At 42.7% G+C, this 13,661-nt stretch overlaps 1 protein-coding gene across 2 annotated transcripts in view; it reads right to left on the bottom strand.

The window, feature by feature from the left end:
• Nucleotides 1-1,555: 1,555 nt before the first annotated feature.
• IQCH (IQ motif containing H) overlaps nucleotides 1,556-13,661 on the bottom strand; it is an 86,505-nt gene continuing 74,399 nt past the window's right edge. The window contains exons 17-22 of one of the 2 annotated variants that reach the window (XM_088657035.1): nucleotides 9,947-10,111; nucleotides 5,020-5,142; nucleotides 4,441-4,502; nucleotides 3,710-3,818; nucleotides 2,325-2,428; nucleotides 1,556-1,822 (exon numbers count right to left, since the gene is read on the bottom strand). In XM_088657035.1, the coding sequence (XP_088513161.1) occupies nucleotides 1,819-1,822; nucleotides 2,325-2,428; nucleotides 3,710-3,818; nucleotides 4,441-4,502; nucleotides 5,020-5,142; nucleotides 9,947-10,111 (567 nt within the window). In that variant the 3' untranslated portion in view covers nucleotides 1,556-1,818. The remainder of the gene's footprint in view (nucleotides 1,823-2,324; nucleotides 2,429-3,709; nucleotides 3,819-4,440; nucleotides 4,503-5,019; nucleotides 5,143-9,946; nucleotides 10,112-13,661) is intronic. The other variant, XM_088657036.1, reaches the window with a different exon arrangement.

Genomic DNA, 13,661 nt, shown 5'->3' with positions numbered 1-13,661 from the left:
TCTGAACCATTAAGCATCGTCTGTGATGTGAGGAGAATAATTGCGCAGAAGAGCGAGCGAAGAAACGGGAGCAGCCTCTCTTCCCCCTCCCGCTCTCACCCACCCCTCATCCTTCAAATTTGGATAATTATAAACAATATTTCAAACTCAGCAATCTTAGACCAGTGAGCTGTAGAGCAAGATTGTGCTAATTAATCAATTACTACGCAACCACGTACCCTGTTTATGTACTAGAATGCACTTACAAGCTACTAATTATTAATCATCGTCAGTAACACATTTTGACTCAACTTTACCTTTGGATAATTAATAGAGCAGGGAGAGCTTTAATATATTTCTTTATTAGCGGAAACAATGGGGGTGGGGTTGTAGGCAAGACAATAGAGACCTGGATACTGGTGCTAGGGTTTTGGGGGGGGTGGGTTGGGTGGGAATATGTCTCTAGAGCAGCCCTTTGGGTGCCATTGCATTTCATGGGCAGCCAGTATCTTGTATCCCCAGGACCTTGCCTGGGCTGGAATGAAATTACAATGGAAGGGAAAATAAGTGTGTGTTTGTGACACCAAGAACTTGGATGTGCTAATAGTTTTGAAGCTACTGTTTTGGAGTATAGCTGCACATTGGGACTTTGAAAAGTCACCTGTTTGGGTGGGGGTGATGCTCTTGTCTCTGGAGTCATTATCAAAAAAAGGTGACAGCAGGATCAGGCCAGCAGCTGCTGTAACTAAAAGAGACCAGCTATTGTCTCACCCTTCCCCTCCTGGCCCTGTTTCCCTACTAGCTGGTGTTTTTCAGCATTTTGTATCTTTGAAGAACTCATGCTCAAGTTTGCTTATTTCCACCTATAACAAATTTATGGAAAAGAGGATCAGGTTATCAATGGATAAAGGACACGATGGCTTTACAATACAGTACCTCCAGGATGCCTCTGGATGAGTGTTCCTGCATTCCTGAAGTTGGCCTGAGAATATTTTTATAGCATTTGCTTATCCCGATATTTTAAATTGTAAACCAAAGTGGTATATAAATGAAATAAATGCACTGTTTGAAGGCTTCTCATTGAAGTATCTGTCTTGCCGTTGTGAAAATAGAAGAGTGGACTACATGGGTCCCATTTGATGTGAGCCAGAAAGTAAGGTTCTTCTGATGCTCCCATTCGGTCTGTTTTTGCCTGTTGTGTTTAGATTGTAAACATCTGGGTATGGGACTCACCTATTTTCAATCTGTGTACTGCACTTGGAAAATGTTATATGTTTTATGAATGAAAGTGATACAAATAATATCACCAGGACTCAGCTCCAAAACCTTCCCCCAACCCCCAATGCCAGAGCTGAAACCCATAAAGACTTGTGAAGTGGAATATGAGCACACTTATATGGAATCTGGTAGAAGAGGAGTGGCCCATCTATGGACTCCTACAAATGTACTCTAGTTATTCAGGAAAAGGAATGTCCAAGAAATCCTGTATTCTGTTAGGAAAGCTTTCATATGGAAAAAGCTTGGGAAATTAAAGGATCCCCCCTCCCCCCAAAAAGGAAGCTAAAAATGCCAAAAATATTTTCAGAAATAAATACACTTAATTTTATTGGAAGTATATATCAATACTCCTCTAAGCTATATAAAGGTAATAACATCTGATACAAAATTTTCAGTGAAAACAAATTCTGTGAGTCAGGATTCACTATTGACACTGGTCTATGTTCTGATACACGTATTTTTCAACAGTCCAAAACACAGTTGTAGGTGGAGTGTTTATTGCAGTTTGGGGTACTTTAGCACTGGAAACCAGGCAGATAATTTAAAGATGTTCAGTGAGCTTCACCTACAAGAAGAAATAAATTATAACTAAAAAACAATTTAAGGTTTGTTTGTTTTTTAAAAAAAGAACTTTTCCCTGCATTCAGTGCCACCCCACCCTAAAGCACAGGGAGAGATTTATTGTATACTAACATTTTACTATTTGTTTCTAAAGTAGTTGAATTATGAGAGCAAATATAGTGTAGAATTAAACCAAATGTGTCTCCTTCCACAGGTTGTATTTGGGATGTCACCTCCCCCCCCATGACATACTTTCACAAAACATAATTTTAAAAAACCAGACACAACCCAAATCTGAGAAATGAAGCTTTGACTGTTGTGGCCCAGGTGAAGGATAGGGTTGCCATGAGCCAGGCAACATGGTTGGGAGGTCAACAGACAGTCACACTCTGGCAGAGTTTGTGGGCATAAAGTGACTGAAAAGGGCTATTTGAAAATGAATAACTTATTTTCCCCAGAGACATGAGAATAAGGGTGACGAAAGATTACTTTTAATGTCTACTAACTTTTTTGTGGAAGCTTGTGCTTTCAAGTGCTCCTCTTCCTCTTCAAATTTTAACTTGTTTTCCTCTGTAACTCCCAGAATTTTTTCAATCTCTTGGACAGCTCTCTATAACAAAATCAAACACTTCAAGTGGTAGAACAGTTGTTTATGCTCCCTGCTCATCATTGCACCAGTAGTATCAGGAACACAAAGAAAGAGTCACTCTTCACGACTGGCCAAACCAACTGCCAGATTTGGCAGCCTCCTTGGTCTGAGTAGTAACTAAAGGCAACACAGAGCTGAAGCAACATGCTCAATCTCATTCAGGCTAAGGCTGAAGTAGTCAGGATTTGCAGTGTTTCACCAGGAGCAATGTGGGAAACCTTTGGACCTCTCAATATTGTTGGATTCCCAACACCCATTAGCCCCAGCTTGAATGGTCCAGAAACATCTGGAGGGCTCAAAGTTCCCCATCATGGGGCTATAGCACAAAATACTAGTAAGTCTCCTCGACTCCTTTGAAGTACTGTGCGTTTTTTAAAAGGCCCAACTAATCTACCTTCTGACACTGCTGTGGAGTTTCGACCTAGATCATTTTGTGGCATGTCTGTCAGGTTCTCCTGATAGTTGATAACATGGCCAGTACCAGGCCTGAGTAGGCCTTTAGCTTAAGGCTACCAATGAGCCCCCTTGGCGCTGACTTGGACCCCACTTCAATCAGCCCCTTCCTAACCACTGGTGTCCACCATCACTTGCTCCCCTGGCACCACTGTACCTGCCAGTCACTCAATCCCTCCCACTAGATGAACTTATCTAGTAGCACTGCATTCTGGGAAATATAACATGGCAGCCACTCTGTTCTGATTGGAGCTAAGTAGCGAAATGGCTCCTATTCCAGAGACCCAGGAAAAGTAAGTGTCAGACTCAGCCCTAGTGGTAGGTCCTGCTGGGGTGCACTAAAACAGAAGTCCCTTCTTTGGCCTGGGCATCAGAAACTAATCAAGCTTTGTCATTTCTTAATGTATGTTTCAATATATCTTGATGGTTTCATTTTGTAAATCAGTAAGAGTAGGCTTTAGGAAGGACTGCATGAATACTTTTCTGTGCCACCAATTAGGAACTCCAAGAAAGGATTAATTTAAGATGAAAACCTAATTGCTTTTAAAGAATCCTTTCAAGCATACCAGTGGCTCCCAGCTCAAGCAAGTCTATGTTACCACATCTAAAAAAAAAAATAACTAGCAGATTGACTCGGAATCCTTCAATATTGACCTGTACCAGCAGTAAAACATGTACTGCTATGGAAAGAACGCAGGATGGCTTAACAGTTGTTTATAATACAGCATGAGGTGTTTTCTGTCCTCTAACAGAAATTTAACTGGGATCGTTAGTTAATTAACACCTCACCTTAAAATTGGTCTCGGCATGCATATTAGGTGCTGATAATTCTTGATAGATGATGAAGAGTTGCTGAGCAAAGGTCATGAGGACCCCCTGGAGATGTTCTCCAATTGTTCTGTTAATGATATCCAAACAAATGACTTTGCCAATGATTCCATTCGCAGGCTTAAGAACAATCGCCCTCTCATTTGGGCCTGTCAGACCAAGGAATTTAATGAATATTTTCAATCTCGTAAGGTGGCAATCTTCAGGGAGATATGAAAGATGAGGCTCCATTTTAACTTGTCAGTAGAAAGGATTTGTGTAATAAATAATTTTTATTAATCAAGTAGCAGAGGAGAGCAAGAGGTTGAGTCATTCCAAGCCTTTTCACTTTGGGCATCAGGTATGTGGCTAGATACCACCAGTGGTATGAAAACATCACTGTAGTAGTAATATTAGAGCATGCTGCTGTAAACACGTCCCTTTAAAGTTCCACTGTAACAAGTATGGGTTGAACTGTTTCAGTGGGACTTGGGCAGAAGAGGACATGCTGCTTGGTCATGCTCATCGTCTATGTACATCTATGGAATTCCCTGCACCATTTGGGGGCCTTACCCAGGGCTAGATACATCTGCGAATGAGTTACTTTCTCAGGAGCATGTATGGAAGACTAACCCTTAGCCCACAGAAGGGAGTAGAGGTGTTCAACTAGAGGATTTTCAAGATGCTTCCAGAAGTCACTCTTGAAAACTTACATAATTCCAAATTTGAGCCTTTTATGGTCTTCATACAGAGTAAAAACAGTTCCTTCTTTCTGCTGTTGGAGTAGAGGGAAAAGTGTTAGCATTGCACAATATAAACAACAACTCCTCTTAAAAAAGTAAGATGCTAAACTGTATTACTATGTGAATAATCAGAATTAGAGAGAGGTGGGCACTTTAAAACCAGGCCTCAGAGCTTTTTGCTTCTTGGCTGACATGTAAAGTTGTCTGGAAACCATGCTAGCTGATCTATAAGCCCCACCCCCTTAAAGCCCATATGAGTAGAATCTGACAACAGTTGCAACAAGCCAGCAAGATGTGTTTCAATTCAGAAGCTTGAATTTGAAAAGAGGTTTTCAGGCTTTGAGATTGGGTTAGTGATAGATGATAATCCGTGTTAGACTCTCAGAGTTTACAGAAAGATTCTCATGGATTATGGAGATATGTGAGAGAATCACAGGGGCCAAAAATTAGGAGATACCGGTACTAACTTTTCTAGAATGGATTTGTGTGCTGTTCCTCCTTCCAAGCTACTTTCCTACCTCTATTTCATTTAAATGCAAATCTTCCTACCTGGACATCATATCCAACCCCATGAGCCTTGCACATATGAAGGAAAACATTATAGTAGATGAGGGAAAAGTTGGCATGTCTGATCGAATTGCTCATGGCAACATAGCGGCTGACCACAGCAGGCTGACAAAAAAAGCAGAAGGGAAAAAAACCTGACTGTGACGAAGCACTAATACAGCCTTCCCAGATTTGATGCCTTCCAGATGTTTTGAACTGCATCTGCCATCAGTCCCAGCCACCATGAATGGCTATGCTGGCTGGGGCTGATGCAAAATGTGGCCCCAAACACCTGGAGGGCACCAGGTTGGGGAAGGCCAGACATATGTATTCTTGCTTCGGTACAGAACCCTTTTACAAACATGAAGCTAAATCTGGAGTTTATTATAAATCCGGCAAAAACAATTTACTTCCTAACAGACACAAATTGTAATATTTGAGGCTAACTTTATAGTCACAGGAGCAATAATAAACAGTGTTTGGTAACACAATATTATTATTATTATTATTATTATTATTATTATTATTATTATTATTATTATATTCTATGGACACAGCCCTCCCAAGGTGGCTCAGCAAAGATAAATAGCTTCATATACATAACAAGTGAAAACTGAAAATGCTGGCGGCTAGGGGCCTCTGCAGACAACAAGGTGGACATCAAGGGGTGGACCCCAAGCAGTGATTGCATGTGGGCATGGGTTGGCGGTTTGAATCCCCGTGACGGAGTGAGCTCCTGTTGCTCGGTCCCTGCTCCTGCCAACCTAGCAGTTTGAAAGCACATCAAAGAGCAAGTAGTAAATAGGTACCGCTCTGGTGGGAAGGTAAATGGCGTTTCCGTGCACTGCTCTGGTTTGCCAGAAGCAGCTTAGTCATGCTGGCCACATGACCCGGAAGCCGTACGCCAGCTCCCTCAGCCAGTAAAGCGAGATGAGCACTGCAACTCCTGAGTCGTCCACGACTGGACCTGATAGTTAGGGGTCCCTTTACCTTTTAAGCAGTTTTTAAACTGCAAAAACTGATTCTGTTTACACAGCTTAAAAGAGAAAGTAAAAGAGAAATCATACAGCCACTGGAGTGGCATAGATAAATTTAAAAATGTGTTGCAATAGTACAGTGGTACCTCGGTTTACGAACTTAATCCGTTCCGGAAATCCGTTCGTAAACCGAAACCGTTCTTAAACCGATGCACCCTTTCCCTAATGAGGCCTCCTGCCGCCAGTGCCCTTCCACCATTCGGATTCCGTTCTTAGACCGAGGTAAAGTTCGCAAACCGGGACACTACTTCCGGTTTTGCGGAGTTCTTAAACCGAATAGTTCATAAACAAGGCTGTTCTTAAACCAAGGTACCACTGTATCTGAAAACACCAATCCCACAAGATAAATATAATCAGCTGAATATTTCATTGGGTAGTAGCAAGGGGACATTGGGCCCTAGGAGTTGGATCCTATGGATCCAATTCTGCAAATTTTGAAACCTAAATTTCTTTAAATTTCTAGAGGGGTCACCAGTAGATGTGCTGTAGTATTATATCCCATGCTAGCTAGGGATGTTGGGAGTTGTAGTTCAAAACATGTGGAGGGCACCAGGCTGACAAAGGTTGCCATATTGTCTCTCATGCAATTATAATATATGAACGCTCTCTGTGATTTTGCTTTTGACTTGCCAGGGCTTTTCCTAATGTACCGGTAACGTATGGCATTTTTAAAGTGATGCCCTTGGGTGAACGTGACACATTACAGAAATTGTTTTTCATTTAAGTTTTCTGGGATATACCTTAAAACATGATCTTAAGAGCTTAGGAACTCTTTAAATAGTTGTTTTCTTAACAGTGCAGCACTGGCTGGATCTGAAAGCAAAATGCTCAGATCGATATGGAATTTTTGCCCAAGATGTGTTTTCTCACCTTCTTTTATTTCTTAGCAAAGTGCTATTGATTGGCCAGTTTCAATAAAGAGGTAAATAATAACGTGCAAGCAAAACTGTGCTCCATTTCTAGAAGAACGTGGTGGCAGAAGGACAAAGGTGTTTTGACCACTGCGTGTGATATTTGCCAAGTCATTTCAGAGCCAATTCACCAAAGTGTTTTAATTTCAGTGGTGCATGCAGTAATACACAAGAACAATGGAGGAAGCTTAGTAGAATTTGCATGCATGTTATTTCTTCTTAATGGGCTTCCTTGATGTTCTGTACAAACTTACTTGAGTTGCATTAGAATCTTAATGTTAATGATCAAAATGAAATGACTTCAGAGACCCCGAGATGCTTTTTAGTCTAACCCTCAGACCTAAGGCATGAAAACTGCAGAGGTGGCAGGCCAGCCTCATCCCCTCTCCAATCTGCCGCTCTGGGAGCTGTGATCTGTTGCATGCCATGGCTATTCCCAGTGGCACTCAGTTCCCCAGTTTTGCCTGCCATGGTTCGCAAAGTGACATTGCAGGCAGACTTGAGCTCACATGCACAATATTACAAGAATGCTGGCAGCCGCCAGGAGCAGCAGGGGCCACAATTTGGCTGGGGTCCTAGCCTGAAGCGCATTTAGCACAAGGGGTAACCCAGCCTTGGCTGAGAATACTTGGAGAACTAAGAGTATTCATTGTCCAATCAGGTACCCAAAGCTCTCAGAAATTCCTTTTGGCAACAGAAGGCCACAAATAAAATAAATGAATGCTTGATAAAATAATCCAAGTAGCAGTTTAACAAGCGTAAACTTGAATGTGGCGGCAATAACACAGAACTATTGTTTAAGCGCAGGCATCAGTTTGATGAGGTGCTTATTTGAGCTACAAAGCAGGCAAACACATGCATAATGAACTGCCGGATGAATTATTAATGTCTTGCTTATTTAGCCTCATCTGTCTCGAAGATAATGTATCCTAAGTATAATGAGTGATTGGTTTTGTACATAATTACAGTAGCAGCAGTATCTAGGAAATTTGCTCTTGCAAAGGAGAATTCTAAAAATAAAAATCATCACTCGCACTCGGTCACCGCTCCATTTTATCAAAATCAAAGCAAGCAGCCTGGTGAATGTGTAATAAATTCGCGGGGACGGAAGCATTATTAACATCATAATTTCACATAAAGTGTTTTTACTTAATCATTCATTACAGATCATGCGCTGTAAAAAGATTTGTCTCCTGTTTATTTCTCTCGGTTCTTTAAAAGATATCTCTGACACACTAGTCCTCTTTTTGTTGCCGCTGACTGCTAGGTAAGCAAGATTTGAAGGAATAAAAAAGGGGGGATTATAGACTGGGAGTGACAAATTTACGTTAATCCTGACAGAATTTTAATTAAAAAGTTGCTACTTGATTACTTTTCATTTCTAAAACATGTACTACTGGGACTAATCATATGTAATTTACTCCTCTCCAACTCAAAGTAGTGGTGTGACAAGAACAATAGATCAGAAGCTCATTAACCTCTAAATTACAAAGCTCTGACACTTTGGATGACATAAAATCTCTATCTGTAGATGGATAAGAAGAGGTTTCTGGACCATTCTGACCAAGCCTAAAAATGAGAGGGTTCCACCCCTAAGGCAGGTTTTAAAAAGACAAATCTGAGTTAATTTTTCTGCAGATAGCAGGTTCCCACTTCTACTACTGGAGTTAAACACTGGTTCAAAAAAATGCAAATATGTTCCCTTTTGTGCAAGAAGAAGATCAATGGCAGGAGTAGGTAAGAAGGTGGATTAAGAACACCTAGCTACTTTAAATGGCCTGAAGTCTCCAGGCCAAGGATAATGACACCCTAGAATGCTGAAGGAACCTGTAGGAGGTGTTATTTCAAAACCACTATCTTCAATCTCTGAAAATTCTTCAAGAACAGGTGAGGTGCTGGAAGGCTGGAGATGGGCAAATATTGTTCATATCTTCCAAGAGGGATGAAAGGCCCATCTGGGTAAGTAGAGTTCTACCAGTCTGACACAGATACTGGGGGAAATCTCAAACAGATTAATAAGTAGTCATCCTATGAGCATAGAAAATAATGCACTGATTACCAGTGGCCAACATGGGTTTCTCAAGAACAAGCCATGCCAGATCAACCTTATTTCATTTTTTGGTAGTTACTAGTTTGGTAGATCATAGAAACGGCACAGGCATAGTATATTTTGATTTCAGCGAAGCATAGGACAAGACCTCCCATTTTTTACTTGTTAACCAGATGGTAAAATATGAGCTGGATAATACTGTTAGGACAGATTGTGAAGCTGAGGCTCCAATACTTTGGCCACCTCATGAGAAGAGAAGAATCCTTGGAAAAGACCCTGATGTTGGGAAAGATTGAGGGCACTAGGAGAAGGGGACGACAGAGGACGAGATGGTTGGACAGTGTTCTCGAAGCTACCAACATGAGTTTGACCAAACTGTGGGAGGCAGTGCAAGACAGGAGTGCCTGGCGTGCTATGGTCCATGGGGTCACGAAGAGTCGGACACGACTAAACGACTAAACAATAACAACAATACTGTTAGGTGGATCTACAACTGCTTGAGCAACTGTACCCGGTGAGTGGTCATTAATGGGTCTGTGTCTACCTGGAGAGAGGTCTTCAGTGGAGAGCCAAAGCGTTCTATCCTATGCCCAGTGTCCTTCAATATTTTAATAAGATATGATGGGAAAAACTGGGCAGGGTAGCTAACACCATAGAAGACAGAATTAAGATCTGAAATGATTCCTGCATTATGGGGGGGATGGACTAGATGACGCTTGGGGTCCCTTCCAAGATTCTATGATTCCACAGGCTGGAACCGTGAGACAAACAAACAAACATAGTAGCATTGATCTGCCTTACTGAATGTCACAGGGTGGCTCAGAACACCAGTGCAATGGATCAGAAGGGTAGCCAATCCTGTTCTGGCTCCCAAGCAATTATTTGCCAACACAGTGGCTAGTAGGAGGTTACTTGGGTTATTCATCACTTACCTTGGGTGGTTCCTTAGGGGGGCGGCGGCTTTTTGGTTTACTTGGAATGACCTGGCATTCAAAGCGGCTTAACTCACAATCCAGTGTTCCGTTTGTAACATACAGCAAGACCTGTGTCAAAGCCAGATGGTCGCTGTAGTGCAGATCCAGGTCTATTGCCCATACCTAATGACAGCAGGAAAAGTAAGGAAAAACTTTGTGGCAGCACTCATGTAAAGGAATAGACATTTGCTTTCTGACAGTTAACAGCACAATCCACCTCCTCTTCTAGGCTGAGAAACAGACATCACTACTTCAAAGTTAAAATAATATTTATGGTAGAGCAGTAGCTGCAGGTAACTCTATAAGATGGACTAATTGTTCGGGGGGGGGGATTAACAGTTTGTAAACATGTCTCATATTAGTTCCCTCCCATCAGCCCATAACCCAACCACCCCCAAGCTGGTGCCCTCCAGATGTTTTAGACTGCCCCTCTCATTGCATTTGTCCATTTGCCATACTGGCTGGGGCTGATGGAAGTTGGAGTCCAAAAGATCTGGAGGCCAGAAGGTCAGGGATGGTTGCCCTAACTAACAGAGCAATCCAATCCCCCTGATTTGCCATGCTGGAGTGGGTCTAAATTAAGTGGAGGTGTCCCTCTGTCCAGCACACGTGGTTCTAAGCAGTTTCCCATCCAGGCACTGACCAGATCCAGACCTGCTTAGCTTCAGCAAGGTGGCCTCATGTGCCTATGGACCACAGCCCAGGAGAAATGTACTCAAAGATGGAGAAAGAAGAGTGTCACTGCTGTTTATGCATGCAAAGCCAAGCACTTGCTTGTGAGCACATATGTGATCAATTCCACCAGCAAGAGTCTTCCAGCATTAACTGTGATGTGCTAATGCATCAGTCAGCAACAGCAAAGCATCTACAATCCTGCTAGGTAGACTATAAAAATATATATTTACAGTTGCATTTTAGGAGCTCTGAAGCTAACTTGCCCCGGAGACAGCTTTGGGATGCAAGCCATATCTCAGTTCTACAATCGGACAGAACTATGCAACTGAGAAAAAATTAAAGAAAGTTATTATCTGATTTCAGTTATACATTAGGGAGCAAGGGCAGAATTTAAGAAACTGGGCAAGGCAGATAAGACTACACAACTGAGACAAATTATTCTTGGGGGAAACCAAAGTATTTTTTATTTACTTATTTATATATAGCACCATCTATGTACACGGCACTTTGTAAAGAATCAGGTTTGACAGATCCCTATCTCAGGGGGCTTACAATATAAAACAGACACAGAAGAAAAACAAATGGGAGGTAATGGAGGCAGGGAAGAATATGTGTTGATTTCAAGTGTCTGTACTTTGGGCTTAGTTACATGATGATATTGTTACTAGGAGGGTGCTCCAAAGATTTCTAGGAAAGGTAAGCATTGAGGAGAGGGAGGGAGAGAGGGGGGGGAGGGCAATTCCAGACATCAGTAGCAGCAAGGAGGAAGGGATGGAGTCATTTCAGAGAGCAGAATGGGGACATTTGGGTAGCTTTGGGTGGGGCAGCTGGTTAAGTAAAGGTCACGGGAAGAAGGGATGTGACTAGATAAAAGAACAGAGATTTTGGTAGGTGGGGTGCAGGAAGAAGCTGATGGAGGGTTTTGAAGGTAAGCCATGAAGCTTATGCAGGATCTGGGTCTGGGCAGGAAGTAATGAAGGAGTTTAAGGAGAAGAGCCATAGGATCATAGGAAGTTGCTTTGGACTGAGTCAGACCACTGGTCCATCTTGCTCATTATGGTCTACCTACTGACAATGGCTCTCCAGGGCCTCAGACAGAGAACATTATCATGCTCTGCCCACTGAGCTAAAGTCCTTTCCCATGTGACATATTCAGAGCAACAAACAAGGCAAATACAGCTGGCAGCAGAGTGCTGGGTACAGGTGAGTGAGACCACAGTAGGCGAGGCAATAGGAGACCCTAGGGCAGGCATGTCAAACTTGCGGCCCTCCAGATGTTTTGGACTACAATTCTCATCCTCCCCAACCACTGGTCCTGCTAGCTAGGGATCATGGGAGTTGTAGGCCAAAACATCTGGAGGGCCGCAAGTTTGACATGCCTGCCCTAGAGAGAATAAAGTTTGCAGCCATGAAGATGAGAGCTACAGAGGGCACGGAGATATTTTGCTGAGGGTACGGACAGCAAAGGGCTGTAATTTGTCATATTGTAAAGAGAGAAGTGGCATGATTTGGCAACAGATTGCATTTGTGGGTCCAAGGAAAGATAATAGAAAGCCAAGGCTTTATCCTGATCAACAGGGTGGATGGTGATGCTAATGGATAAGGAGTGGGAACAAGGAGAAATGGGAGAAAATGGGATAAATTTTGTATGGACACATGGAGCTTGAGACAATGCTGACGCACCCAAGCAGACGTATCAGAAAGGTAACTGGAGATGGAGGATTGGATGGATGGCAAATGATATGGATGGAGAGGTAGCGCTAGGAGCTTATAGGTGGCATTGAAAACCAATAGAAGTGATGAGGCTACCCAGGGGGGTAATGTATACAGAAAGAAGAGCAGAGGGCCAAACGCAGAGCATGCCAGACATCAATGTGGGAGGGGCCACAGAGCAGCCACATGGGCAAAGATGTCACATGAGACACCCAATCTAGAAGAGAAACCCAAGATGCATCTTCCAACTGGGCCCATGATCCAAAGTAGGCTAAACACTGGCTGTGGTTTGCCTATCATGGAACATCCATCAGTATTTCAACTGTTCAGAGTGAAAGTGTCAGCGACAGAATGTTAGCAAGCAGTCTAGCTTCTTTAAGGAAAGATCTATCTGTGTCTTGGGCAAGGCGAGAATATTGGGCAAGGAAAAAGGGGGAGCAGTAGTGTGAGGCAGTAAGGGCAAAGGAGTGACAGGTACTTTGACTTAACTGCCCAACTGGCTGGAAAGTTCTGCTTCTGTCAAAAGTAATCTTCTGGAATTTCTATTCTCCCCCCCCTCCCAAAAAACCACCACAGTCCTAATGACACTTATATGGGCAAAGCATGGGTACCCGGATGGGGGTGGGGTGGGGTGGGTAGAGGAAAAATACTAGGGGTGGCCTGCAAAGGGAACTGAAGAAAGGGCAGCCCCCACACCTGCATTTTCCTAATTCCTATTAGTGCAGGTGGCCCTGGCAACATATGTGGCCCCAGAGTTCTCCCCCGTTCCCCGTGAGCCATCTACACACCAGTCTGATCTATGAACATCAGTCCTTCGGAACAAATCTCGCACACAATGACTTGAATAAGCCACTGAATGGTAAATGGCATCATTATAAGGCTATTAAGAGGTCAGGCAGTCAAGGCCTCTTGCTAAACTGGAGCTAATTTCTGAATCATATTCACAAAATAATGCCCTTTTTATAACAGCAAATAAATCACATCAGTAACAGTTGTTAATAACGAACTGCCAAGTATCTGTTGCGCGGTTAAATATCCTATTTGTCAACTTAAATATTTCCCACTGCATGGAGGAAAATGCAAATTGGATGCTGATGGCCAGTATTCTTTGGTACATTTCAGTAGGAAGATTTGCCAGTTATAATTCTTTACTTCCACCCTTGCCCACACCTTCAAATTTGCTCTGTGGAGAAATGAAGGCCCTTCTCTAGTCCTGGCTTAGCATGCTGCAGAAGCTTAGATGAGCTACCTGGGTCTGTTTATTTGTTTGATTGGAACCACCCTT

Source organism: Zootoca vivipara, chromosome 13 (assembly GCF_965207765.1).
Source record: "Zootoca vivipara chromosome 13, rZooViv2.hap1.1, whole genome shotgun sequence".
Taxonomy (NCBI): domain Eukaryota; kingdom Metazoa; phylum Chordata; class Lepidosauria; order Squamata; family Lacertidae; genus Zootoca; species Zootoca vivipara.
This window is presented reverse-complemented; position numbering and strand designations above follow the sequence as displayed.